This window comes from Vipera berus (assembly GCF_964194415.1).
Source record: "Vipera berus genome assembly, chromosome: 2".
Taxonomy (NCBI): domain Eukaryota; kingdom Metazoa; phylum Chordata; class Lepidosauria; order Squamata; family Viperidae; genus Vipera; species Vipera berus.
In genome coordinates this window covers 24,354,947-24,382,605 of record NC_138203.1, presented here as the reverse complement: position 1 = coordinate 24,382,605, position 27,659 = coordinate 24,354,947, and the positions used below count along the sequence as shown (strand labels likewise).

Below are 27,659 nucleotides of genomic sequence, written 5' to 3'. Positions count from 1 at the left end.
AAGGATTAAAAGACTGAAAATTCCCAAACAATGTATTGTGGATTCTGGAGGTCACGTGTTATGCGTGTTATGAAAATTACATAGGCTAACCATGACCAGCTCTATATAGATAAAACACAGAATTATTATTTCCTGGTCGAACATCACCATATTTGAAAAATTCATTCTTCGAACACATTGATTCCATTTTATGTAGCTATAGCATAGTAACCTAAAAGTATTATTTTTAAGAGCAAGTATTAAGATTTTGGATTGGGATTGGGGATGCTCAGATTCTAAGCTACCCTGAAGCATGGAAACATGTATGATGATTTTGGGCCAGTTGCTTTCTTTTAGCCCAACCTATCTCACAGCATTGTTGTTATTTATTTATTTATTTATTTATTAAATTTTTATACCGCCCTTCTCCCGAAGGACTCAGGGCGGTGTACAGGGCAATAAATATCGAAATATAAATACAAAAGTTAAAAAAGATTAAATAATTATGCCCAATATAATACAACAATTAAAACTATGTTAAAACCAAATCCAAACCCCAAACCCATCAGACCAGGCCGGATTGTTCAAATAGATACGTTTTTAGATCGCGTCGGAAGGAGCAAAGGTCGGGGGCCATCCGGAGCTCAACCGGCAAGCGGTTCCACAGGTCTGGCGCGCCCACAGAGAACGCCCTCCCCCTGGGGGCCACCAATCAACATTCTCTGATCGGAGGCACCCTGAGGAGGCCCACTCTGTGGGAGCACACTGGACGAAGGGAGGTTGACGCCGGCAGCAGGTGCTGCCGTAGGTAATCTGGACCCATGCCATGTAGGGCTTTATAGGTCATTACCAGCACCTTGAATCTCACCTGGAGGGCAACTAGCAGCCAATGCAGCTCATGGAGCAGAGGTGTAACATGGGAGTATCAGGAGACCCCCAACACCACTCGCGCGGCTGCATTCTGCACCAGTTGAAGCCTCCGAGTGGTCCTCAAGGGCAGCCCCATGTAGAGAGCGTTGCAGTAGTCCAAACGAGAGGTCACGAGCGCATGAGTGACTGTACGCAAGGCATGCCGGTCTAGATAGGGCCGCAACTGGCGAACCTGGGCGAAGGCCCCCCTAGTCACAGCTCCTATATGATCTTCTAAAGAAAGCTGTGAATCTAGGAGGACCCCCAAGTTGCGAGCCCGATCTACGGGGGGTAATAACTCACCCCCCATATTAAGAGATGGAATAAAATGTGTTTCCCGAGATGCCAGCACGCACAGCCACTCAGTCTTGTCAGGGTTGAGCTGAAGCCTGTTCCTCCCCATCCAGACCCGGACCGCCTCCAGGCAACGGGACATCACGTCGAGGGCATCACTGGGGTGGTTTGGGGTTGAAATAAAAAGCTGGGTATCATCAGCATACTGATGATAACCAACTCCAAAAACACAAATGATCTCACCCAGAGGCTTCATATAGATATGGAAGTAAATAGGAGGATGTCTATTATATATTCAAGATACATAATGAGAGAGAGATACAGATAGATAGATAGATAGATAGATAGATAGATAGATAGATAGATAGATAGACAGACTATAGAAAAAGTGGGATATACATCTAAATAAAAAACATTTGTGTGAAACAATGAGTATTGACCTTAGTGATCTTGCAGCAACAGTTTTCCTGAAGCAGTTTATTTTCAGCAAAGAGAAATAGAAGAACATGTCATTACTAGTAGAGTCAACATGCACTTTAAACAAAAATATGAATCCAATGAGTAATGAATAAAAAATAGCATGTTGCTAATATTGGAAGAATACTAACTCATCAAAAAAGGATTCTTTCCTCAAGGCAAATGAAAGAAAGGGAAAGAACTATTTCTAGATATACAGTACAGTTTTTATACTAAACATCACTTACAGCAATAGAAAATCTCTTTATACTGTCTTTTTCACAATCATCAATCACTTTTTGTAATCGGTAATTGTCATGAGATTCTCCATCAGTCACAACTACCATGACTTTTTGTACCCCTGGGCGGGCCCCATGAGCTTCTGTAAATGCTTCATTCCTAAAATGAGAGTGAAAACCTGTAAATCTGCAGACTGTAGACAAGGACAAAACATAAATACCAAAATCAGCAGGAAAAATTAAAAAAATGGCATGGTGGGTGATTCTATAGGCCTTTGGTTTGAATTTTCAGGGCTCCCCTTATATTCTTAAAATCAAGTTGTACATGGACGAGTCTGTGGAAGATCAGAATAGTTCTTTATGTAGGTTGATACTTATTTATAAGGCTGTAGACACTTACCTTGCTGTTTCAATGCCAAGAGCTGTCATGGTCTCGAATCCTTCTCTCTGTTTAATTTTGCCTGCTGCTACAAGCACTTCTTCTGTGGTTGAATATGTGTTGAGATAAAATTCATGGGTTACATTTTCTCCATATTGAACGATCCCAACCTAGAATTACAAAATCTTCTGCTCAGGAAATCTTCACAATGATGCCATAATTCACAAGACAGCAACTGAAGAATTTACCTTTCAGTTAAAGACAGAAGACCACCCACACTATTAAGAGGTATTTTTTTGTTTTATATGGTAAACCAGAAATGTGGTTTACTAAGAATAAGCATTAGGCTGTTGGACAGAGTTCAAAGATACAGACTTGACTCTTCTTGCCACTTGAAGCATCTAAAGAGAGCACATGAAGTCTTGTCTCACTCCTTTGCAGACTTGGAGTCAGTCTGTTTCACCATGTTCCATTCAACTTGTATCTTATTGTCTTTGTACAAGTTTCTGAGAACATGAAACCTATAAACAATAAGAACTTCTGGGATTCTCATTTTCTTCAGAATATTTTACAGCTAAAATCAATCAATTCAATTGAAGGTCTTTCCAGAATCAATGAAGCACATGTTGATGGCTTTCTCAATTATCTAATGGCATTAACAATAATGTATGTTGCTCAATCTTTTCTAAAGTCTAAACATCTACTATTTCTATGTAGAACTCTAATTTGTATTGGATGATTATTTTGTTAATGTGTGAAATTAGACTGCATACTCTGTTAAATTTCCTTCCTTTGATATCAGTATGTAGATACCTTCACTATATTGGCTATTCTACAGAATTGCTGCATAGATTGGTTGGATCGTCTACTGATTCTTCCTCTGTAAATGTTCTTCAATTCCTATAACCTTCCAACATATTAATGACACAGTGCGTTCTTCTATTTCTTAGTCTGGCAGTGTCTTTCCACACCCAACTTTAACAATATGTTTGATTTCATTCTACAGTTCCTCTGATTTTTCCATCAATGAGTTCGGAACTTCAAAGTGATTCCTGATGTTTTCCTTGAAAATGATGGAAATCAAAATAATCAAAACTATATTGTGGAAATCTGTTGGCTTTTTATTTCACTTCAGCTTGACCTGCAACTTGCACATGATCTGTTGCCTAGCTGGTCCCAAATATCTTTCCTGTTATAATTGATTTGTTCTACCACATTGTAGTAATAATATAGTCAGTTTGATCTTTGAGTACTCCCTTTATATAAGCATCACAGCTTCTTTAGGCAACAGCAAACAGGTGGATTCCTATAATTGCTAATCAATTCTCTTTATAAAAGAAAGGTGACGTGTAACAAAATAATAGTGTTTTTCCCCCAAATACCCCTTTATTCATTTTCAGCTGCTTAATTTTATGAAAGGATCTGGTCTAAATGTGAGCTTCGTAATGTTCCACTAGTATATTTTAAATGTATGCTCTACATTGATATTTTGAATATGCTGCCTAGTCCAGCCATTGAATGCTAATATACTCTGTCTTGGCATGTTTACCTCTTATTCATCCATTATTAAAACTTTCATACTCTTAAAAGACTGAACATTAATACAACCTATCCAGACATATACTTTTATAGCTGGATCAGTTTACATTCTAGCTTTTAGTTTTCAGATGTGCTTCTCAATCTGTTTTATAGCTCATCCCTTTTAGTACAAACATCTTTGTTTACTGGCTGTCTTTGATGCAATTAAACTGAGGAATGTAAGGGTCATTAAGAGTCAGGAAGCTGATTAAGACCTGGCCTTTCCACAAAGCTTTTGGAGACTGAGATGCTTATATGTGAACTATTAAAATATTTCTCCTAAGTTGGGAAGGAGGTTGTTCTGTGTCATAAGGAATGTGAATATTAGTGAAATTCTATCAGTCTCTTTTCTACCAGTCCAGTGTGTATTTTTCCATATCTTCATTTTTTGATACTTTGTAGGCCACTTACAAACATTGTATAGAAGTGGCTTACAAAGTCTCAATATTGAGTAAAATATATAAAGAATTTGCATTTTACAAAAATGAGCAAAAGAAGAATGTTCTTTGAGTTTCTGATGATATATTTTCACCTGAAGAACAATAATGAAAAAAAAGGTTGCATTTCTCTTGTCTATGGATTCCTGCAGTTGGTGCTTGTTGATCATTAAGGAAACTGGGATGGACATCTGCTCTGTTGCAGCAACATTCTGTTTTCAGTCCTTAAATTTACTGGATACATTTAATGTATCTGATTCTACTGATCTTCTACTTGAGAAGATTGTGTTCTGTGCAGATTGGATAGATCTCTCCCATGCTTGTACAATATATAATGTTCCCCTTGAAATGTTTTGCTGACAGGTGGTTGTAGGGATGTATGCTCTATAGTGATGGCATCCCAAAGCAGGTTCCTGTTCTTAGCAGTTGATTTGGAAACGAGGGCATGCACACCCGTACTCACACAGAAAGAACTAAGATCATTTCAGCTTCTTCAAAATTCTATAGAGTTCTATCATAGGGAATAATGGGAAGTTGAAACAAAGTTATGACTTTCTTATTTTTGAACCTACGACTACAGAAATGGATGGCATGGCAATCCAATCCTTGATGACAATCTACATTTCTTCCATGGACATTCCAATAATATGTATTTATTTAATGCATTTTATGCATCTCTAAGGCCATTACCTTCATCCAAAAGATCAACACACACCCCCTTTTACTTCTCCAGTACACTGTCCACTTTTATCTATTCCGGAGCCTAAAACAACAAAACTTCACCTATACCTCTTCAACTCATCTATGAATTCACAAAACATGCTGGTTCATTTTATCTTTCTCTTCTTGATATTTAATATTAATCCATTTTTAATTTTCCATTTGTTGTTTTCGTAAGGCTTTTTACCTTTGTCTAACAGAACAATGTGATCTTCATATTTTAAACTGTTCTTGGTTTGACTTCCAATTTTGATTGCAGTTGTTATATATTCTGAAAGTGCCATTCTTGAATACATTCATTGTAAAAGCTAAGCAGATATGGGGACAATGGGTATCCTTGTCTGTTTATTGTGTTTCTCCTAACTCCACCCTTCATTGTAAAAGTTCTTCAAAATAATAATCAGAAGTTCTAGCATGATCTGCCTCTTAAAAACCTTAAATGCTCCCTTCAATATCATTTTGTGTTAGTTATCCGATCATGTATTCCTCTGCCTTTTCTGAAACCTTCCGGCTCATATGGCAATTTTCTGACCATATATGGCTTTATTCTTCTTTGTAAGATCTTAAGCAAGCCTTTGTTTGTGTAAGGAATGAGTGTAATATTTTGACAGTATGCGAATATACACCATTTTTCAATCTATGTCCCATGGTGTTGTTTCATATTTGTTGACATACAGCTGTTTGTACTTTAGATGTTTCTTTTCTGAAAACTTTCAACAGTTCAGTCAGTTCATCTCTGATGCTTTTTCTACAAATAATTTATTGCTCTCGTATATCACTTGTAAGTAGAGTCAGTTCCTAAATGCATTTTCTCTATATAAATTGATTTATGTTACTTATTTAAAAGATTTCTATGGCCGGACATCTTAAGACACAACTCTGAGTGGTCATGCAAATGTTTTTTTGTCATTCTATACTAATCCTAATTTCAAGAGATTTCAGTATAGCCTTTCAATTGTTCCGTAACCACATTTTCTTTCTCTATGTCCTGTCTCCCATATGCACATACTGTATATTCCCATCATGCTATTTCTTTCAAGGTAAGCAACATTATATAAAATATATAAATACAAAGTAACAAAGCTATGAGACAGGAGGAAACAAAAGGAAATCTAACTACATCTAGTTTACAGCTCCCCAATTCACTATATTTATCCATCCTTGCAAATCATCTTACTTTTAGTACATTCCCATGCTGATTCATACATTATTTTTTGGTCTTTGAACTTCTCATTTTCCTTTTTCTAAGATCTCATAGGCTTCTGCAACTTTTTCAGTCTTCTCCTTCCTCTCAATTGATATGCTTCTTTTATGCCTTAGCCCTAATTCATTCTGTAGTTATGATCAATCTACCTCAATAAACTTATTTTATTTAAAAAGGTGATATACTTTTAATCACCCACTCATTCTTGATCTTATCTCTTCTGCTTTTACCACACATACTTTTGAAGCACCCAACTCTTACTGCATGCAGCCACGGGCAGAAACACATTGTCACCGTGGCATTGTCTCCACCCAGTTTCATACTACAAAGGGCAACTGTTGGTACAATGGAAGAATAAAAAGCATGCAAAGAGCATCCACCCAGCAAAATTGCCTATCAGCCTCATGACTGGGAATTTGAAAACTCTCTTGAAACTATTAAAATGTCTCAGCAGGTGGCAGCACCTGGAAGATTTTGTTTTGTCTTAGATGCTTAACATCTTCTGATACATACAGGTGAAACTCGAAAAATTAGAATATCGTGCAAAAGTTCATTTATTTCAGTAATGCAACTTAAAAGGGGAAACTAATATATGAGATAGACTCATTACATGCAAAGCAAGATAGTTCAAGCCATGATTTGTCATAATTGTGATGATTATGGCATACAGCTCATGAAAACCCCAAATCCACAATCTCAGAAAATTAGAATATTACATGCAATCAATAAAACAAGGAGTGTACATAGAATAATATCGGACCTCTGAAAAGTATAAGTATGCATATGTACTCAGTACTTGGTTTGGGCCCCTTTTGCAGCAATTACTGCCTCAATGCGGCATGGAATGGAAGCTATCAGCCTGTGGCACTGCTGAGGTGTTATGGAAGACCAGGATGCTTCAATAGCGGCCTTCAACTCTTCTGCATTGTTCGGTCTCATGACTCTTATCTTTCTCTTGGCAATGCCCCATAGATTCTCTATGGGGTTCAGGTCAGGCGAGTTTGCTGGCCAATCAAGCACAGTAATCCCACGGTCACTGAACCAGGTTTTGGTGCTTTTGGTAGTGTGGGCAGGTGCCATGTCCTGCTGGAAAATGAAGTCAGCATCCCCATAAAGCTCGTCTGCGGAAGGAAGCATGAAGTGCTCCAAAATCTCCTGGCAGATGGTTGCATTGACCCTGGACTTAATGAAGCACAGTGGACCAACACCAGCAGATGACATGGCTCCCCAAATCAACACAGACTGTGGAAACTTCACGCTGGACTTCAAGCATCTTGCAGTGTGTGCCTCTCCATTCTTCCTCCAGACTCTGGGTCTTTGGTTTCCAAATGAGATGCAAAAGTTGCTCTCATCAGAAAAGAGGACTTTGGACCACTGAGCAACAGACCAGGTCTGTTTTTCTTTAGCCCAGGTAAGACGCTTCTGACATTGTTTGTCGTTCAGGAGCGGCTTGACAAGAGGAATACGACATTTGAAGCCCATGTCCAGGATCTGTCTGTGTGTGGTGGCTCTTGATACACTGACTCCAGCCTCAGTCCACTCCTTGTGAAAGTCCCCAACACTTTTGAATGGCCTTTTCCTGACAATCCTCTCCAGGCTGCGGTCATCCCTGCTGCTTGTGCACCTTTTTCTTCCACACTTTTCCCTTCCACATAACTTTCTATTAATGTGCTTTAATACAGCACTTTGGGAACATCCAACTTCTTTTGCAATTACCTTTTGAGGCTTTCCCTCCTTATGGAGGGTGTCAATGATGGTTTTCTGCACAACTATCAGGTCAGCAGTCTTCCCCATGATTGTGATTCCTACTGAACCAGACTGAGAGACCATTTAAAGGCTCAGGAACCCTTTGCAGGTGTTATGGCTTAATTAGCTGATTAGAGTGGGACACTTTGAGCCTAGAATATTGCACCTTTTCACAATATTCTAATTTTCTGAGATTGTGGATTTGGGGTTTTCATGAGCTGTACGCCATAATCATCACAATTGTGACAAATCACGGCTTGAACTATCTTGCTTTGCATGTAATGAGTCTATCTCATATATTAGTTTTCCCTTTTAAGTTGCATTACTGAAATAAATTAACTTTTGCACGATATTCTAATTTTCCGAGTTTCACCTGTATTTTGAAAGAAAACCTTCAGGAAACAGCAGGGCTGAAAGCTGTGGTGGGCAGTAGGGGAAAAACATTATGGAAGAAGGTAATAGCATATATTACTTCAAATATAATTTCAATATTTTATAGCTTTGCACTGGCCATAGATAAAGCAATGAAACAAATGAAAGGAGAAGTTTCTCCATACATCTGTACAGAACCAATATGATTTTCCCCATAGACGTAGCATTTAACACATGGTTCTTTCATTGCCATGTCTGTGTTTTATGCAAATATGCATGTGCCTTTGGTATCTAAATGCATTTATTTGTTTGTTTGTTTGTCCTATTTGTAAACTGCTCATCTCTCTCAGACATATTTTGTTCATTTACAATAGGGTTCACTTTTTTATTGGAATTACAGCATAAATGTTTCTTAGCTTTGTACAATGCTTGAAGTGGTTTTGGAAAGTTACTCCTAACTTACTCCTTCTGTTGATGGCTGAGAATGTCTGACTCAACCTCTGACAAGTTGATTATTTGTAATACAGGTTTTTTTTACAGATGATATGGTACCCTTAACCATTCCCTTTGATAGCTATGCATTAACTGACAAGCTATAAGAATTTTCTCATCTATTGCAGAACCACTGCTAGGATTGGTAAATTAGAAAGGTTTATATTATTGCAGGTATCCTTGATTGTATAGCTATGCTATAGATAAAATCAAATGAAATATAAAACATTTGCCTTAATTACCTGTGTATCATAGGGGCCTATACTCATATTTTGCAGTATTCGTTTCAAAAAGTTGGTGACATCTTTCCATTCAAAAATACTGTTAGATCCATCAAGAACAAAGACAATATCGAGCTGGGACTTGCATTCTGCAACAGGAAACATAAAATAAGGAAACGATAGAAGCACACAGTGGTTTTTCTGTTAAATTGACACTCTTCTACTCCTTTAATTCCAAAATAAATTACTCATAAGAGATATGATGTATCTCAGATACAATTAATATGCAACATGAACTGCTCTGAGTTTCTACATTCCATTGCACTATTATCTATTTTTCTAGTATAGTTTATACAGTAGAGACATACACAATGAAGCACATCCAAGCAGAAGTTCAAGGATGAAGTTTTTGAGTTGCTATAATTTGAATCAGTGCCTTTGGAAAATGTGCATAATGAAGTTCTGCTTGGTGAATGGAAATGGAGGTTCATCTTCTATGGTTATTATGAAATTCGTTGCTATTTTGGACCAGTCATTCTCTCTCTGCCCAGCCTGAAACTCAGCCTATTTTGCTTCTAGAGGAAATGTTGGACTCATTGCTTGCACTGATATCGTGATGCTTTGGTTCTGAAGCTTGTTGCAAATGGATGGTGATAAGTCATCAGTGCAGGAGATGGAGCTATTGATCCAGTCTAGAAGGTTTCAGATTAAAAAGCTACTAGCATCTTGAGATGTTCCGACATGGCCTAGAGTAGCTTTGTAGACAGGGGAGAGCATGTTCTGGTTAATGGGTATTTCATGAATACTGGACCTTTGCCCAGCTACATGGAGATCAAGAAATATCTCAAGAATAAAGAATGTTTTCAATTTTCAATTATTCATACCTATGTTTAAAATGTGATTTTAAAATATAAACAGTTTTGTTAAGATTGCTGTATAGACATTATATCTATTGTACTTGAAATGTTTCTTTGGTGAGTGTTTTGTGTCCACTGCTAACCATTTTAGCTATTTCAAAATGCATAATTATAGAAACAAGCTCTTCATACAGCTTGTCACACACTGTAGTGATTGTCTTGAAGAAATCACAGATGCCTCTAATATTTAGAACTTATTAAGTCTAACTACATGAATGGTTTGCTGGCTCTGCAGGGGACTTGAATAGAAAAGAAAAGTAAAAGTATTGGGAAAGGACATTTGTTGCAATTGTCCTCAACCAAGGAGCAAATTAAAGAAAGGAAGAAGGAAGATGGTAGGTTAACAATCATATCCTCCAAGAAGGGCTTCACAAAGTATTTTTGAAAATAATGTTTTTAATATGATTAAAATGTCATCTCTGCTTCTGGGAATCAGCACAAAGAATGGAGCCTTGTGTGTCACAAAAACCAATGCAAGGACAAGTATTTCATCTTCTTAAATTAAAGAGGCATTCAGCTTTCTGTGATGGCTTGAGGATTATTTTTAGACTGATTTTCATTTGTGAATAATGCTAGGAACCTGTTTATACTAAAACTAAATTTCAGGGACAGTAAGCATTTAAGTAATGTACAAACAAGGATACCATTTACCTAACTTGGTCATGCCAGTTGCCTTGAAAATTAGTTTATAATTCTGATATAACTCTGTGTATATATTAGACGTTTTTCAAGCTCCATCTGCGTTCAACAGACAGAAAAACAATTTTCATATATACATACCTCGCAATGGAGCAATGGAATTTACAACTTCAAAATTGGAGCTAACGTTGGAACAGATGCCTGTTGTATAATAGGAATGTCCACATTTATAAGCATAAAGAGGCCCGCATGCCTTTGATAAAGAAAAAAAATACTTTTTACTGTTTAAATAATTCACCATATTTTATAGTAGCTATTTTGATATCCACAATGGTTGGAAATATGCTTACTGAAGTCCTAAATGAAAACTATAGAACAATGCAACAACAATATGATGGCACAGCCACAATAGAACCAACCAAAGGGATCTGATCCAGTTTTGGAATTCTGTGCAGTACAAACTTGTTCTTATCATACTTTGGTGTTAAACAAGGAAGTTTTAAAAAAACCCAAGAACCCAACAATTCAACCGTTAGCATTTATTCTCTATCACAGAAACAAAATTATTGCTGTCAATATATCTGATAAATATATATCTGATAAATACACACATTGTATATAAGATAAACAGGTATATGTAATTCTAGATTGTGTCCCGTCCTAGGTCATTCCAATATCACAATAGAGACATGTGTTACTCTGCTTTCATTAGAGACACATTTGCCAGCAATGCGCCTCTGGATTTTACACAGAACAAACCAGTCAGTCGTTGTGAATAATAATAGTAATAACACTTTTTAGCACATTATAATTGCTATTGGAAAAGGTACTTGTAAATCTGTCTCAATGCAACCAGCATCTCCATAACCTCCCTATTTTTCTCCTTGGCTCATCCCAATTTAAATCTTGTATCAGTTTAGCTAATTCAAGCATCTGAGGATATAAGTTTTGATTCATGAAAGCTTAAACCTTATAAATTAATTTATTTGAAAATATGCTACCAAATTCTGATTTTTTTTAATTCATAGGCTAATACAGTTCTCCTCCTTCAATAATTACTCCTTGGCATGGAATATAAAGTACCTCTTGGTAGTTCCAAGAATCTGTGCTGGTTATCTATGCATCAGAGAGGCCTTTCTCTCTATTTTATTAACAGTGGTTGAGTCCATTTTTAAGGAGCAGAATTCAATTCACGGATCTTGGAGATCTTACTTCCCACTAATCCTGCAATTCTCTGCACTACCTGAACATTTGTAGCCATGCTGGCTGGTAATTCTGGCAGTTGAAGTCCACATGTCTTAATGTTGCCAAGGCTGAGAAACATTGCTTTAGAGCATCACTAAGCATGCCATGAGAAGTGGGAGAAGGAGTGGAAGAAAGATGGCAGCACTGGCTAAAAGTCGGTCTCCTCATTTCCATCTGTAGAATCATTGCTGGATCTAGTGCACAGCCACGTCACGTGACATGTTGCGACGTAATGCGACTCTTTTTGCATTGCCGACAATGGGGTGGGTGTGGCTTCGGTATGAGGAAACCAGCCCGTGGGCCAGCAGTTTGACACCCCTGATCCAGTGTGTCACATGGATGATGATGATGTCATCCATTCACTCATGTTTGACTCTTGGCATTTCTACAGGCCAGGTTTCTCAAACTCTTCCAGTCCTACTCTACTTCCTTAAGTTGTTCTATGCTCTGGCTGGTGTCAGCTTTGATGGTGTCCAACTACCATGTTCTTTGGCGGTCTGGGTTCCTTTTACTACTAACTCTTCCCAACATAATTGCTTTCTCCAGTGAATTCCCCAGCATGACATGGCCAAAATGAGTGAGATATAGTTTTGTGATTTTGCCTTCCTTATGTGGATAGAAATAGTCTTCCATTATTGTGTATAATTTCCCAAAAGTATTTAGATTCCAACCTTGTCAGACCAAATCACCAAGTTTAATATTCAAGAGTGATAGAAACAATATCCGGGCAAGTTCTGTATTCCTTCTATAAATGGAAAAAAATATTCATATGTGGAAGCCTTTCAGGGTAAATATTATAGTATTGATTATAGTAAATATGCATATTGTTTTTTTATTTTCCCCAAGATGTATATGCTCACCAAAAACCCTCCTTTGGGATTCGTCACTAAGGTTGACCCAAGAGTCATATTCTCCTTTACTTCTGTAACTTGAGGAATTGAAGTGTCAGCTATAGATAGATTAAAAATAAAGTTAATTATGGGAATATATGCAAATGAGATATTAAATCATGTGGTGTTCAAAATGCCAAATTTGTATGCAAAACATGGATCTTTTCGGCTTCTTTTCCTTTGTTCTCCCTGTTCCCTCTTGGTTAAAACTATGAAATACAAGTCAAATGCCTGGCTTTCATCCCAGAATCTTTTGTCTGGGATAATGGTTCACATAGTTTTCCCGAACCTCAAACAGAATGTCAAAATAGCAACAGGGTGACAGTAGAAGATATGAATCCATTTAAAATTGAAAATTAGGAACAAATAAACTTTTTTCATTTTCTGTATAGCTCTACTGTTGGATCAGTAAATTATCAGCTGTATACATAATATGTCAGTGGGCAATAAAGGTTATGGGAACGGCAATGTAGCAGAACACACACTAGTTGCTTTGTTAGCAAAAACTGTACAACTGATATTGGAGGAAGTTTTTGGACCTTTGGTAAAAGATTCCGAGAAGTAGCAAATATAGCTGAAAGACCCATTACAAAAAGGGGAAATGAATGGAAAGAGAATATTGGAATTTACAGATGGTCCTCAACTTACGATCATTGTAACATGTCATGCTGTACACATCCCAATCATTTAACTGAATTTTGGATGCTTGGGAATTGGCTACAATAGGTAGCAGCATCCTGCAGTCATGTGATCATGGTCTGTTTCCAGCATTTTTTTGCTGGAAAATGACTTTGGAGTTATGACTACAGATTTGCTTAACAACAGCTATGAAAATCTTGTAAAATAGGGTCTGTCATGTGGGTGCCTCAACTTATGATGGTAATGACTTATAGCAGGGGTGTCAAACTGCTGTCCCGCAGGCCGGACACGTCATTGGGAAACCACGCCCACCCCATTGCCGGCAGTGGCGAAAAAGCTCCGATATGTTGCGCGACGTCAGAAGTTTGACATGTCTGACTTATAGTGTAGTCAGAAATACTGTTCCAGTCATGATTGTAAGTTGAGAACTACTTATATACCATTTATATAAAAAAGCTGTCTTGTAGCACCCTCCTCCTCTTTGCAGAGGACTAATTTCTTTTTATCACCTCACCTGTTTAGTGAACGTCCTTTGATTATGATGCTTGTTATCTGCCCCCGACCTTCGTTCATTTCGCCGGGATCTGAAGACCTGGCTCTTTGAGCTCTCCGGCCTGGCTGAGAATTTTTAACTGGGGTTTTTATTTTTAGGGATGATTTAATCTTTTTTTAAATTGTTTTTAACTTTTGTACTAGTTTGGTTTTAAATACCCTGTAAACCGCCCTGAGTCCTTCGGGAAAGGGCGGTATATAAATCTAATAAAATAAAATAAATAAAAATAAATAAATATCTCTGGCCTTTTAGTTAAACAAGTTTTGGCTTCTAACTTGATTTTGTTAGGGTAAGTGAAATTGCATTTTTTTTCATTGACTTTCTTACCTGGCAGGTTTAATTTTACACATGGTAAACCATTACCCTGTCCTACAGGGCACTTATAGACATCACCTGTTTTCTTTTGGGGCTGACCAGCCAAAGGCGAACCAATAAGCACCCTGCAGAATGATAATATATATACTGTCAGTGCAGTACATAATATTTGCTTTGGAACATTAAATAAATGTAACAATTTACTATCTAATATAAGTTGCATGTAAAAAAGCTAGTGGGATAAAAATGTGTTTACAATAGCAGATAGGAGTATCAAGTTAGAGCAGCTTCTCTAGTTAGTTATTCTTTGTCTGAAAACCCCATAAGGTGTTCATTATGGCCTATGAAATCCTAAATGACTTAAGGAATCATTAAGTTATAGAGGTTTGGGAAGGGATGAAAGGAGGAGACAATAATTAACTAATTAATAATCTCACCATTTTCCCTCTTCATTTTCAAATTGCTGCACACTATATCCAAACATGTCTTCCACAGGACCACTAAAAGTCATTGTATCTTTCACATCAACGTTGAATGACAAAGAGAGATGCAGCAGAACTGTTTTTGGAAAAAAAAAGGGAAAGAATGGAGAAGATTGAACCAGTCTCAATGACGAAGTTTACATGCTGTCTAAAGGCCATCAGAAATTTGAAACTGAAATACATTCTCAGCAACAGTGATCTGGAAGACACATGACACCACATTATAATAGATACATTGAAGGCTTCCTATTGGACTGTTGTGTGTTACATTTGCTACTTAAGTGTACTGTTAAATAATAAAGCTTTTTTCGAATCAAATATTCTATTGTTGCAACAGCATCTGGTCAGTTTTGTGTAATAGATAAAGGATGGGATTTTTATTGGGATGGAATATAGAAGATGGAATATGGGATTTGATCTGAAAGCTATCTGCTGGAAGATTAGTGGGCTTCCTTCTGCAGTTGGTTGGCCACGGTGAAAACAGATTGGTGGATTAGATGGGCCAAGGGTATGATCAAACAAGTCACTGCAGATGATTGCCAAAACAATATTCATATCTTTCCTCAGCTGTAATACAATTTGTCATGATGTCATATTGTCAACAACTGTGATTGAAGGAAAGGAAAAAAGGTAAAGGTAAAGGTTCCCCCGCACACGCGTGCTAGTCGTTTCCGACTCTAGGGGCCGGTGCTCATCTCCGTTTCAAAGCCGAAGAGCCAGCGCTTGTCCGAGGACGTCTCCGTGGTCATGTGGCCGGCATGACTAGACACCAAAGGCGCACGGAACGCTGTTACCTTCCCACCGTAGTGGTCCCTATTCTTCTACTTGCATTTTTACGTGCTTTCGAACTGCTAGGTTGGCAGAAGCTGGGACGAGTAACAGGCGCTCACTCTGTTACGCGGCACTCGGGATTCGACCCGCCAAGCTGCCGACCTTCTGATCGACAAGCTCAGCGTCCTAACCCACTGAGCCACCGTGTCCCTTGAAGGAAAGGAAACAAAGGCAGAAATAACATAAAGAGACTATCTTACACTATTCAGTGATGAAAGAAAAAATTCAAAGCATTGTTGTCTAAAAGACAGACTATTTTGTCTTTAGTATAACCTCTCCACAAAGGCATTAGAGACTGTTATCTAAACATTACGTACTTGGTGACTCATAGTGTTATTTTTCTTTTTCCTAGAGGATTTAGTTTGATTTACTATCAAAAACATTTTGCTTTAATGTAGGATAAATAAACCTGATCACACACCATGATTGCACATTAAATATACAACAGCGAAGTTCAGAAATTAATATTTCACAGCATTGTTCCCCGATATGCAACTCACTCTGCATTAGGCGCAAATGAAGAAATTCCAGGGCAATGTGTTTTGATAAGGGAAAACAGAAAACTGAACTTGGCTCCCGGCAGCTGCAAGGAAATTAGGCAGTTTCCTGGAAAGTGGATTATCTTTGCCATATTCCAGGATTTTTTTAAAATATATTTTTGAGTTTAGCGTTACTTTCCGTCTTAGTTTACAGGCTTGAGTGTCTCCTATTCAAGGATTAATCAGATCAGTCTCTTGTTGTTGTTAGCTGCGAAGTCGTGTCCGATCCATCGCGACCCCATGGACAACATTCCTCCAGGCCTTCCTGTCCTCTAAAGTGTTTAAATTCATAAAGTTCTATGATGCAGAACATTAATGGCAAAAGAAAACAGAAAGCACCCCAAATTTATGTTAAAAATTTACATGAGCAGATATTGCTTAAGCTGGCCCTGAAAGTTATAGTTTCAGTTCTAACCACAAATGAACTAGGAAGGAATTCCACAAATCAGGTTCTAGTACAATGAATGTCCTCTTTGAGGTCACCACGCTGGGAAGCAAAGCAAACATGACACCTTCAAGGTGGCTTCTCTGCTAGATTTTAAATCACAGGCACTTAGGGAAAAAGTGCTCTGCCAGGCTCCTGAGTGTGTTCAGTCCCGTGTCAGTTGGAAAGAGAACACAGTGATCTTTTGTGCATTCTATTTCTTTAATGTATTTGGCACGGAAGACATTTCTTGTGGATTATGTGCTCAGGAACATAAAACATTGTAAGAAGTTGTTGATGTTTAAGTGATGCTAGGATTCATCATGCCTTTTATGACTGCCTGATCGAATTGCTCAGGGCCATTTATAGTAATAGAAGTTGGGGGAAAAAAGACTGCCCATTTCCATTAGTATTCTTTTGACTCATGAAAAAATAGCAAATACTGCCGAGGCAAAACAGTTTTTTTTTTAAAAAAAAAGAAATCCTGGATAGTCAGAGAAGATAAAGAAGCACTTTTTTTGGCTTTGCTGTTATGAAAAGTATGCAGAAGTTTTAAGAGGAAGTCCACTACAAGCGGGAAGGAAAATCCAAAACTTGTATACGTGAACAATTATTGCTATTTAATGGAAGACTAATGTGGAGGTGTCCCTTCTGTGTATGCATGCATGTCTTTGCATGTCCACTTTATTCCCCTCTTCCCAATATGATCAGATTTTGATATATCCGCAGGACCATGCAAACAGACTAGAAAGGGTTTACAATACTCAGGAATATGCTAAAATTTGCAGTAGTTCGAAACACTTTTTAAAAATACACCTTCCTATCTGGGTTGCAAGTATCTACACGACTGCTAGTGGACAGCAAACAGACAGAAAAAATGCTTCTGATGTACTCTAGTTCTCTTCTGTATTTTTAGTTAGATGTTGTAGGCCTATTTCAAACACAGTTGTTTATTTACAACCATTCATTTTGCAACCGTTTAAAAAAGTGACTTATAACCAGTCCTTATAATGAGCATCCCATCATGTGATCAAAATTCAGGTATTTGGCAACCAGCATGTATTTATGATGCTTATATTGTCCTGGGATCATGTAATCACCATTTGCAATCTTCCCAGCTGGCTTCTGACAAGCAAAGTCAATGGGAGGAAGCTGGATAATGTCTGCATGATTCACATAAACTGGAATGATTTGCCCAAGAACTGTGACAAAAAAAGTTCAGAAAATTGGACACGACCCACAACCACCTTACTTAGCAATGGAAATTCTGGTACCAATTGAGGTTGTAAGTTGAGGACTATCTGTCAACAGAAAACACCACACAATAAAGCGGGCATTCTCATTGGCCCAAACTCTTAACTAAATGTTGAGAAGGGAAAAATTTGAAAAGTGAAAAAAAAGAAAATGAAGCAAAGGGGCATTCTGGATGGCCAGATCCTGAATAAACATTCAATACTGCAATATTTTGTTGCAGATCCCATTGGATCCAAGCATTCTCTCATGCTCTTCATCTAAGCCAACGTTTTTCAAATTTGGCAACTTTAAGATGTATGGACCTCAGTTTGGCAACTTTTAAGATGTATGGACCTCAGCATGTTCCTTGAGAAATTCTGGAAGTTGAAGTTCACATATTTTAAAAGTTACAAGTTTGAGAAACATTGATGTGAGGCAACCAAGAAATGCAGAATGGAAGAACTATGCAAGTAATAATGCTTAATTAAGGATAATTGGGACTGAGCAGGTGAATTGTTTGCTTTTGACAGATTAAATGAACTGTTCAAATCAATTAATATAGAAAGAAAAACAGCACAATCATGTCCTTAGTGTATGCTTGTATAGCCAGTGCACATTTTATTCATAAGCTCACCATTTTTGCTCTAATACTAAATATATATTGTAGTAAATAATATTTTTCCCATCTTCTCTTTGAACCAAACAGTTATTTGAATACCAGCCATAGTATGCAGCCTTCTGGTAAAAAGTCAGACAGTAGAAAACCTTATCTTGGTCCACTATTCAATAATCCTCTAACAAATGCTTCTAATTTCCTTTCAGATTTTTGCTGCTAAGGCTATTTCAGTATTATAAAGCTAGCATGTTTAGAATCCTCTGCCATCTGAAAAATATGCTTTTTGGCATTCATTGTGGAATTTTCCTCAAGCCCTATTGACCAACTTCAATCTGAACTATTTAAAGGCTACATCAGAAATGTATATTGCTATTAATTTCACACTTGGCTAAAAATCAGAATTTTTGATAAAACCTTACACAAAGCTTTCTATTTATCAGTGAAACATGCCTATTTATTCCTATAACCATAAAAGAACTTTTGTTTCAAGTTCTCTTCTAGTTTTTCTGTCTACATTTTTAACCTTTGCTAAAGAAGAAACTGAGATTTGCAACTATTACTCATAAGCAATATACATTAAAATACTGTTCTATTTATTAAATGCAGGCAACAAGTAAAACACAATTAAATATTTTGCAGAAAGCTTCCTTGGATTTAATAGACCATTAAAATCTAGCATGTAAGATTGCTCTCTTCACAGTAACATATACATTAGAAGTAATTTATTCAGACTGCATTTAAATGGACATAAATCAGTTATCTTTCTAAGTGGATAAAGCTGAGGAATCTGGGGGGAAGCTCTGATGCATAAAAATGGAACTTGTATAATTATACAACCCAAGGCAATATAACATGGTAGACTTGAATTTGATCATGTTGCTATGAGATATACCACTATGTCGTTTTAACTGTGGGTGGCTCCAGACAATACAGCAAAGTGAGCAAATATATATATATAGGTAAAGATTCCCCCGCACATGCGTGCTAGTCGTTTCCGACTCTAGGGGCCGGTGCTCATCTCCGTTTCAAAGCCGAAGAGCCAGCGCTTGTCCGAGGACGTCTCCGTGGTCATGTGGCCGGCATGACTAGACGCCAAAGGCGCACGGAACACTGTTACCTTCCCACTGTAGCGGTCCCTATTTTTCTACTTGCATTTTTTACATGCTTTCAAACTGCTACGTTGGCAGAAGCTGGGACAAGTAACAGGCGCTCACTCTGTTACGTGGCACTCGGGATTCGACCCGCCAAACTGCCGACCTTCTGATCGACAAGCTCAGCGTCCTAACCCACTGAGCCACCGCGCCCCATATTTTATATATATATATATATATACACACACACACATATATACATATATATATATATATATATATATATATATATATATATATATATATATATATACATATATGTTTAAGTATTTGTCAAGGTTTTTTGAATGGACCTTGCTAATTAACTCTTTCATTCCTGTTTTGGCCCGGCTCAGGGCTTATCCACAGGAACTAGTCAACTTATGACAGCTCATTATTTGTGCAAATTATTCAAATTGCTAATAAAGAATTTGGGAGGCTAAGATGATCATTTCGAACTATTTATGTTCTCATCAGTTAGTCATACCCTTTATCTGAGATTCGAACCCGGGCTGATTATATATCAGGCAGTGTTTTAACCTCCTGAGCCCGGGTTCGAATCTCAGATAAAGGGTATGACTAACTGATGAGAACATAAATAGTTCGAAATGATCATCTTAGCCTCCCAAATTCTTTATTAGCAATTTGAATAATTTGCACAAATAATGAGCTGTCATAAGTTGACTAGTTCCTGTGGATAAGCCCTGAGCCGGGCCAAAACAGGAATGAAAGAGTTAATTAGCAAGGTCCATTCAAAAAACCTTGACAAATACTTAAACATACATTTGCCTTGCCTTCCAGCTAATATAAGAGAGAAGGAACCCGTGGCTCAGGAGGTTAAAACACTGTCTGATATATAATCAGCCCGGGTTCGAATCTCAGATAAAGGGTATGACTAACTGATGAGAACATAAATAGTTCGAAATGATCATCTTAGCCTCCCAAATTCTTTATTAGCAATTTGAATAATATACATATATACATATATACATATATACATATATACATATACAAATACATATACATATACATATACATATATATATATATATATATATATATATATATATATATATATATATATATATATATATATATATATATATATATATATATTATTATATATGTATATATAAATTTAAAAATCTGTATCTCTCTCTGTTTACTTATTCTTTGGAAGAGAATTTGCCTTACAATTTCTTATAGATGGAATGTGTAATGAATTTCCAACAGCTATTTACTGTATTTAGCCAAAAGGTAGATAACTCTAAATTTAAAATACTATCCTCACCCCCCCAAAATAGTATTTTGTGTGTATGTATACATACACACACACACAAACACAGATGACAAAATTTCTGTATAATCCCAATTTCTGTTCTTTCAACCCTGTTGAAACCAATTCTAAGTATTTCTCTCCCCTCTGCACATGTACTCACAATATATTTATACATGCAAGTGTGTACAGATAATTTTAAAAAGTCATGTTCTTTAAAAGGTGGGATAAGGACAAGAATACATTCATATTAATTGAATTAATAGTTTAATAAAAAAATTATTTGGTTCCAAAATTAGGGACTGCAACTTCCTCACTGTTTCTCACAGAAATGACAAGAAAGAAAAAAAGATAATCAGGAAATGGGATCGGTGAGGTAAAAGGGTAGCTACCCTGGGAAAGGATGAAAAGAGAAAGAGAGGGGCAAATCTGGATGGTGATGAGACCATGGAAAGAAATAACTGGCCAGCGATGGAAAGAAAAGGGAAAGAAGTCTTGTTATGAAGGTTAAATTAACCAGGTAGGCAGTCCTATCAAACAAGAGGATACAGGGAAATCTTCACAGACACCATGCTTTTCACCTACATGTACAGCTGTTCCTGCCTTTCCTTCCCAACAGTCCTTTTATTCTTTCCACCAAAGGGTTCCTCTTCTATTCACAGGAAATTCCAGGAAAACCTGAACCACTACAGACAGAATCAGGCATCCCCATTTCAGTTCTTAGGAGCCCTTAAGCTATGACAGAAATGGATAATCTTTTAGAGACTGAGGTGCACACTTAACGTTTAGGAAAAACCATAAATAAAGTACTGATGTACATAGGTTGAATTGGGATTTTTGTTCTTCTAAGCTTTGGGAAAGCTCGCAATACAATTAATGTGTTTTTCTCAAAAAAACCACTCAGAAAACCACACTAGCCAATCAAAGGAAGCTTAGGAACTGCATCTGGACAGTTTTGTCCTGATGATCATGGTGGGGTGTGTGGAGAAAGGCACATTAGAAAAAGGTTCTACTTCTGATTCTAGATGCTTCTGTTTCCCAAAGACTGAGAATTCCATTTCCCTAGTTTTATTCTATCAGCTACAAAATATAATGTGTCCTAAATCAGGGATCCCCAACCTCCAGTCTGTGGACCGGAATCAGTCCGCAGCATGCCAGAAACCGGTCAGCACAAACAAGCGAAGCCCCATCCACAGGATGCAGGCAGCACATGAAACCACACCCCTTATAGGCTGTAGAAAAACCTCTCTCCACAGAACTGGTCCCTGGTGCCCAAAAAGTTGGGGGCTGCTGCCCTAGAAGTTAACTAATCCAAAGCAGTTCTGTGGTTTGAATATATAAATATGTCATAGCTGCAAGCCTCATTGTACAAGTATAAATACAAATAATTAGGTACAGTGTTTATGTTAAGTATGTTAACTGGAACTCAGCTATTTGGTTAGGTTTGCCAGAGCAGCTAACAAATGTTTCCATTGGAATTGAATCTCCTCTCAACTCTTAAAAAATAGTGTACACTCAAGTTATTTAATAATATATTGTTAGATCTTATGTGATCTCTTATCCCATTAGCTATGTCAATATAGTTTCATTTAAAACTATGAATTTAAAATTTCATTTATAATAAAAAAAATGTTTGAATAGTCAGTTGCTAAAATGGAAACATCTGATGTCCCCCCCAATAAGTACGTAAGTTAATAACTTTCAGAGTTAAAATTATGACAGATTTATACTTGCCACATATCTTTCTGACTGTTTGTACTGAGTGAAAATTTTGTCTTTTCAACATAGTCTTTATCAGAGCAAAAGGTTATACAAATAAGCATGTTATTCTTCTTGCCTGATACCAGTTTATTGTTTTTGCATGTTCCACAAAGCACCATAATTATTTGCCAATTAGTTAGGTCACCCCAGTTTTGCTGGGGGAAATCCATTAGCACTATTACCACAGCAACAAAAATGCATACATATCAAGTAAACAAAATGACAATGCGGCTAGTCATTTTAAAAAATATCATTCTCTATTTTGTTTTGTTTGGTAAGCCATTTACTATTGGGGACAAAATATTACAAAGGAAGAAGTCTCATACAGTAGGATAAGAAGGGTAAATATTTTTCCATCGTCAATCATCTTCAGAACTAGATTCATCTTCCTCGTCAGAAAGTTCTGCAACAGGAAAACGCAGAATAGCAGCTACACCTGTCAGTTGTCCAAGCTGTTCCCCAGATACATGAAGGCTAGAGAAGATGCGAACTGTGCCCATATTCTCACGCACACTATCTACGAGCCGGACATATCGACTACGAGTAGGCACATCCTGATGCCTAAAAAGTTCATCACTGATCAACAGAGTATCAATAGCCATCGCTTCATTAGCCTGTTCCACATGTTTGAGACCATAAAAGGCCCGATCAGGCTCATGTTGTAGCATTTTGTAGAAATCATCTAAAGCTTTGACTTCACCAGCTGCTTTGGTATCAGCAAGTCGACTAGTCACAGCTGGGTCACAAAGAGCTTCTTTCAGTGCGTATTTATGTCCTGATGATGAATGCACCTAGAATATGAAAAATAAAAAAAAAATATGTAGCATCTACTGTGATAATGATTAGTTTCTTTTGGAAACTGAATTCCCAGGAACAAGTACAGGAACAACAAGAACAAGTTGACTTACAATTAGTCATTTAGTAATCATTCAAAGTTACAATGGCCCTGAAAAAAGTGACTTACTACCATTCCTTGCACTTACGACTGTCACGGGATCCCTGATGGGCACATGATCAAAATGTGGGTGTTTGGCAACTGGCATGTATTTATGATGGTTACATTGGGGCCATGTGATCATCATCTGCAACCTTCCCAGCCAGCTTACAACAAGCAAAGTCAATGGGAGAAGTCAGATTCACTTAACAATCATGTGATTTACTTAATAATTGCAGTAATTTTGCTTAACAAAGGCTATAAAACTGGTCATCACTCACTTAACAACTGTGTTGCTTAGCAATGGAAATTTGGTGCCAATTGTGCTTATCAATCAAAGGCTACCTGTAAAGGTTTTTAAAATATATGGAAAACATTCTTATATATTTTTCTTACCTGGGGAAAACAATTTATCAATCTGAAAAAAACCTGTCAGATCATTCAAAAAGACAGTCCAAGTATCCTCAACTTACAACCACAAGTGAGCCCAAAATTTCTGTTGCTAAGTAAGACAGTTGTTAAGTGAGTTTTGCCCCATTCTATGATCTTTCTTGCCACAGTGGTTAAGTGAATCACTGCACTTGGTAAGTTAGTAACATGGCTGTTAAATGAATCTGGCTTCCCCATTGAGTTTTGTTGTCAGAAGGTTGTAAAAGGTGATCACATGCTAAATGGACACTGCAACCATCATAAATACATGCCAGTTGTCAAGTGTCCTAATTTTGATCATGTGGCCATAGGGATGCTGTGGTTGTAAGTGTGAAAAATGTTCATCAGTTTTTCAGTGCCGTTGTAACTCTGAGCAGTCACTAAATGAATGGTTATACGTCAAGGACTACCTGTATATACAACTGCTGAAAAACTACAAGAATACAATGTCCTATTCGGATTTTGCTCTGAGGTTACCTTTGTCAGCCAGGAGTATTGTATTAAGTATATTAACTGGGAAATATGCCCAGTTGAATAGGTGTACTTTTGCATAGATAAGAATCAAGCTCCATATTCCTTCATAAACTACATACTCATCTCAAACCAGTTCTTATTTGTTTTATAATGAACTTGCTTACAACCGTTGCAGCAACCCCATGGTGATGTGATCAAAATTCAGATGCTTGGCAACCGGCTCATATTTATGACGGTTGCAGTGTCCTGGGATCATGTGATCATTGTCCTGGGATCATGTGATCAGCTTTTGCAACCTTCTGACAAGCAAAGTCAGTGGGGAAGCCAGGTTCACCTAACAACCATGTTACTATCTTAACAACTGCAATGATTGACTTAACAATTGTGGCAAGGAAAGTCGTAAAATGGGGCAAAACTCACTTAACAAATGTTTCATTTAGCAACATAAATGTTGGGCTCAGTTGTAGTCGTAAAGTGAGGACCACCCACACATCGTAGTTTAAATCAGAGCAAACACATTTAATTAAACATACAGATTAGGGCTTCACTGTAAAATTGTTTCAGTTAGCTTAAGTAACACCAGCTGCCTGCAATTAGTGCAGGTTCGAGTCCCACCAGGCTCAAGGTTGACTCAGCCTTCCATCCTTCCGAGGTAGGTAAAATGAGGACCCAGATTGTTGGGGGCAATTAAGCTGACTTTGTAATAATGCCGCTTGGGGGTGTGTGTGAAAGCCCTAATAAGCAGGCATATACATAGAATGAAGGCTACTGCTAAGCTTGTAAGCCGCCCTGAGTCTTCGGAGAAGGGCGGGATATAAATGGGATTAAAAAATAAAAATAAAATAAATATTAGACCATTCTTTTCATAAATCTATATTTATAGATTGGGGATTATGACCTAGGAGAGACAGCAAGCCCCTCCCTTTCAGTAAAAAAGCAATCAGAAATAAACACAGGTAGGCCTCTCACAGATAGATTTCATAAACCTGACTGCAGTAACAATATTTATAGGCCCATTCATCCTTCTAAAGCAGGGGTGTCAAACTCAATTTCATTGAGGGCCACATCAGCATTGCAGTTGCCCTCAGGGGGCCGGGTGGGTATGGCCTGGGTGGGCGTGGCCTACTGGGTGGGCGTGGCTAGAGTGTGTATGGCCTACTGGGTGGGCGTGGCCAGCTCTACATCATTGGCATCAAGGGTGCCTATAGGGGCCTGGGCAGGAGTGGGACAGATCTGAGGGTCTCTGGCAGAAGGAGATGGGACCGAGGCAAGTGCCAAGGCAGTGGGGGCCGTTCCCTCACTGTTTCCAGGATGGCTTCACGGGCCACATGAAACCGCGGGCCGGATCTGGCCCCCGGGCCTTGTGTTTGACATGTCTGTTCTAAAGGGTCTTTTTTTTTTAGTTTATATACAAATTATGGGCGATTTAGGTGATCCAAATTTCAGTATGTCATTAAAATTACATAGAATTTTTTTTTTAAAAAAATTACATGGTTAGGTATTTTACATCTCCCTTTTCTATATACCACACAGCTCCAGTGCACGGCTAAAGATGATATGAAGCACCTTAATTTCTAATTACCTGTAAGAATTTGGAGCGATTCTCCAACAACAACTTGTTGTCGGTCTTGACAGCCTGCTGGAACATGTAGTCGCAGAACTGCTCTCTCACGAACCCCGGGCTGGCCACCAGGACACACTTGACCACATCGAAGTTAAGGTGGCGCTGAATGGCCTGCATCACTTGCTCGTAGAACCTCTCCAGGGCCCGGTCGTGCTGGGAGCAGTTCCCCCGGCGCTTTCGAGGGATGTTGACCTCGATCTTGGCCCGGGTCAGCGTCATACTGGGGGTGACGAGGCAGACGTGAGCCAGCCCTTCCTGCATCACCACGGCGGCCAGGTCGGCGCTCCAGGCCGGGTCGCAAGCTTGCTCGATCCGCTCCAGCACCACGCTGTCCCACTGCTTCTTGGCCAGCGTGAACTGCCGGTTGGGCTCCAACTCGATGGTGTGATAGGCGCCCATCTTGACGTACTCGTTCTCCTGGATGTTGGTGCCTTTGACGCGCAACTGGCAGGCCTGCGAGTCGAAGTCGATGGTCTCCACGCAGAGGGTGAGCGTGGTGCGGATACGGTTGCTGCCCACGCTGCCCGTCGACGACTCCGTCTGAACCTTTCGGATGGTGGAGGCCCGCAGGCTGTCGCCCACCTGCAGCAGGTTGTAGGCGTGCCATATATCCTCGGGGTCCTCGGGGATGAGCGTCACTTGCCCGGCGTTATCCTTCTCGATGTCCTTCCGCACCAGCTTCATCGTGGCTTCAGCGGCCGCAGCCCGGGATCAGCCAAAGACACGCTCTTATGCCGGCCTCTTCTTCTCTCCTCGGCCTGCAGAAGCCGGCGCTCGGCCCTGCCGATCGACCCAGCGACCAGCCTCGGGACTCAGCAACCACCGACCCGGGCCCCGGCAATGCGGCGGGAGGGCGGGCGGGCGGAGCGCTAACAAGCCGCGGGCTTGGATTGCTTCTGGGCGCTCCGGCCAAGCTCCTCTCAGCCCCTCGTTGAATGGCTGGCGTGGAGAGAAGCCATAGCCAAGAGATGGGAAGCGTCGAGGAGGAGGAACAGGCCGGGTCCCGGACGGAGCGTACACGTGACAAGAGTCCTGAAGGGGAGTGGCGGGACACAAGGCAAAGGCTGGTTGGCTGCCGGCGTGCTCCGCTGCTGGGACAGCTGCGGGAGGGAAGAGCTTCCCTTCGTCCGCTGACGTGATTAAGCCGTATTCCGTTAAGGCAGGGGTAGGCAACCTCGGCTCTTTTATGACTCATGGACTTCAACTCCCAGAATTCCTGAGCCAGCTTGGCTGGCTCAGGAATTCTGGGAGTTGAAGTCCATGAGTCATAAAAGAGCCGAGGTTGCCTACCCCTGCGTTAAGGAGAGAGGCTGGGGCTTTGAATGGCGGTGGAGGCGTAACTGCCGGTGACTTCCCGCCCAAGTAACGTTTAAAAGCTCGCGTCGTAACGTGGATTTGATGCATCTTGCGCTTTGTTGTCTCTGCGAGCCTTTGATTTCAAACCCAAAAGAGGCTTTGGGGACGTCAAGATAAGCAAATGAATCGGTTTTAATCCCACAACACGGTTACGCAGGTCTGCTGAAGCCTGGTTTGCTTAACTGCCCCGTTTTCCGTTGCTCGCTTCTACTAATACAGTAACGGGCTTCTTTTAAGGGGTACTTAACCAGGTTGGGAGTTAGTGTGATCCGTGAACAGCCATTCTGGCCCAGGGTTTTAGGGAGTTTTTGTGCACTTGAGGTTCA

General features: G+C 39.0%; 2 protein-coding genes across 2 annotated transcripts in view; both read right to left on the bottom strand.

Annotated features, from left to right (window-relative positions):
• Window positions 1-27,659, bottom strand: part of ITGA1 (integrin subunit alpha 1) — an 85,690-nt gene that overhangs the window by 46,408 nt on the left and 11,623 nt on the right. The window contains exons 2-8 of the mRNA XM_081316388.1: window positions 14,662-14,782; window positions 14,237-14,349; window positions 12,688-12,776; window positions 10,724-10,835; window positions 9,048-9,175; window positions 2,278-2,426; window positions 1,887-2,037 (exon numbers count right to left, since the gene is read on the bottom strand). Of these exons, the coding sequence (XP_081172514.1) occupies window positions 1,887-2,037; window positions 2,278-2,426; window positions 9,048-9,175; window positions 10,724-10,835; window positions 12,688-12,776; window positions 14,237-14,349; window positions 14,662-14,782 (863 nt within the window). The remainder of the gene's footprint in view (window positions 1-1,886; window positions 2,038-2,277; window positions 2,427-9,047; window positions 9,176-10,723; window positions 10,836-12,687; window positions 12,777-14,236; window positions 14,350-14,661; window positions 14,783-27,659) is intronic.
• PELO (pelota mRNA surveillance and ribosome rescue factor) lies at window positions 20,694-27,121 on the bottom strand. The gene is made up of 2 exons (XM_081317026.1): window positions 25,936-27,121; window positions 20,694-23,307 (listed from the first exon to the last, which is right to left on the bottom strand). The coding sequence occupies exons 1-2, from the start codon at window positions 26,659-26,661 to the stop codon at window positions 22,876-22,878; spliced, it is 1,158 nt and encodes a 385-aa protein (XP_081173152.1). The 5' UTR covers window positions 26,662-27,121; the 3' UTR covers window positions 20,694-22,875.

Coding starts and splice junctions, on each gene's coding strand:
- PELO (XM_081317026.1), bottom strand. CDS start 26,661: ATGAAGCTGGTGCGGAAGGACATCGAGAAGGATAACGCCGGGCAAGTG. Junction 23,308..25,935: donor ATCGCTCCAAATTCTTACAG/GTAATTAGAAAT, acceptor TTCATATTCTAG/GTGCATTCATCATCAGGACA.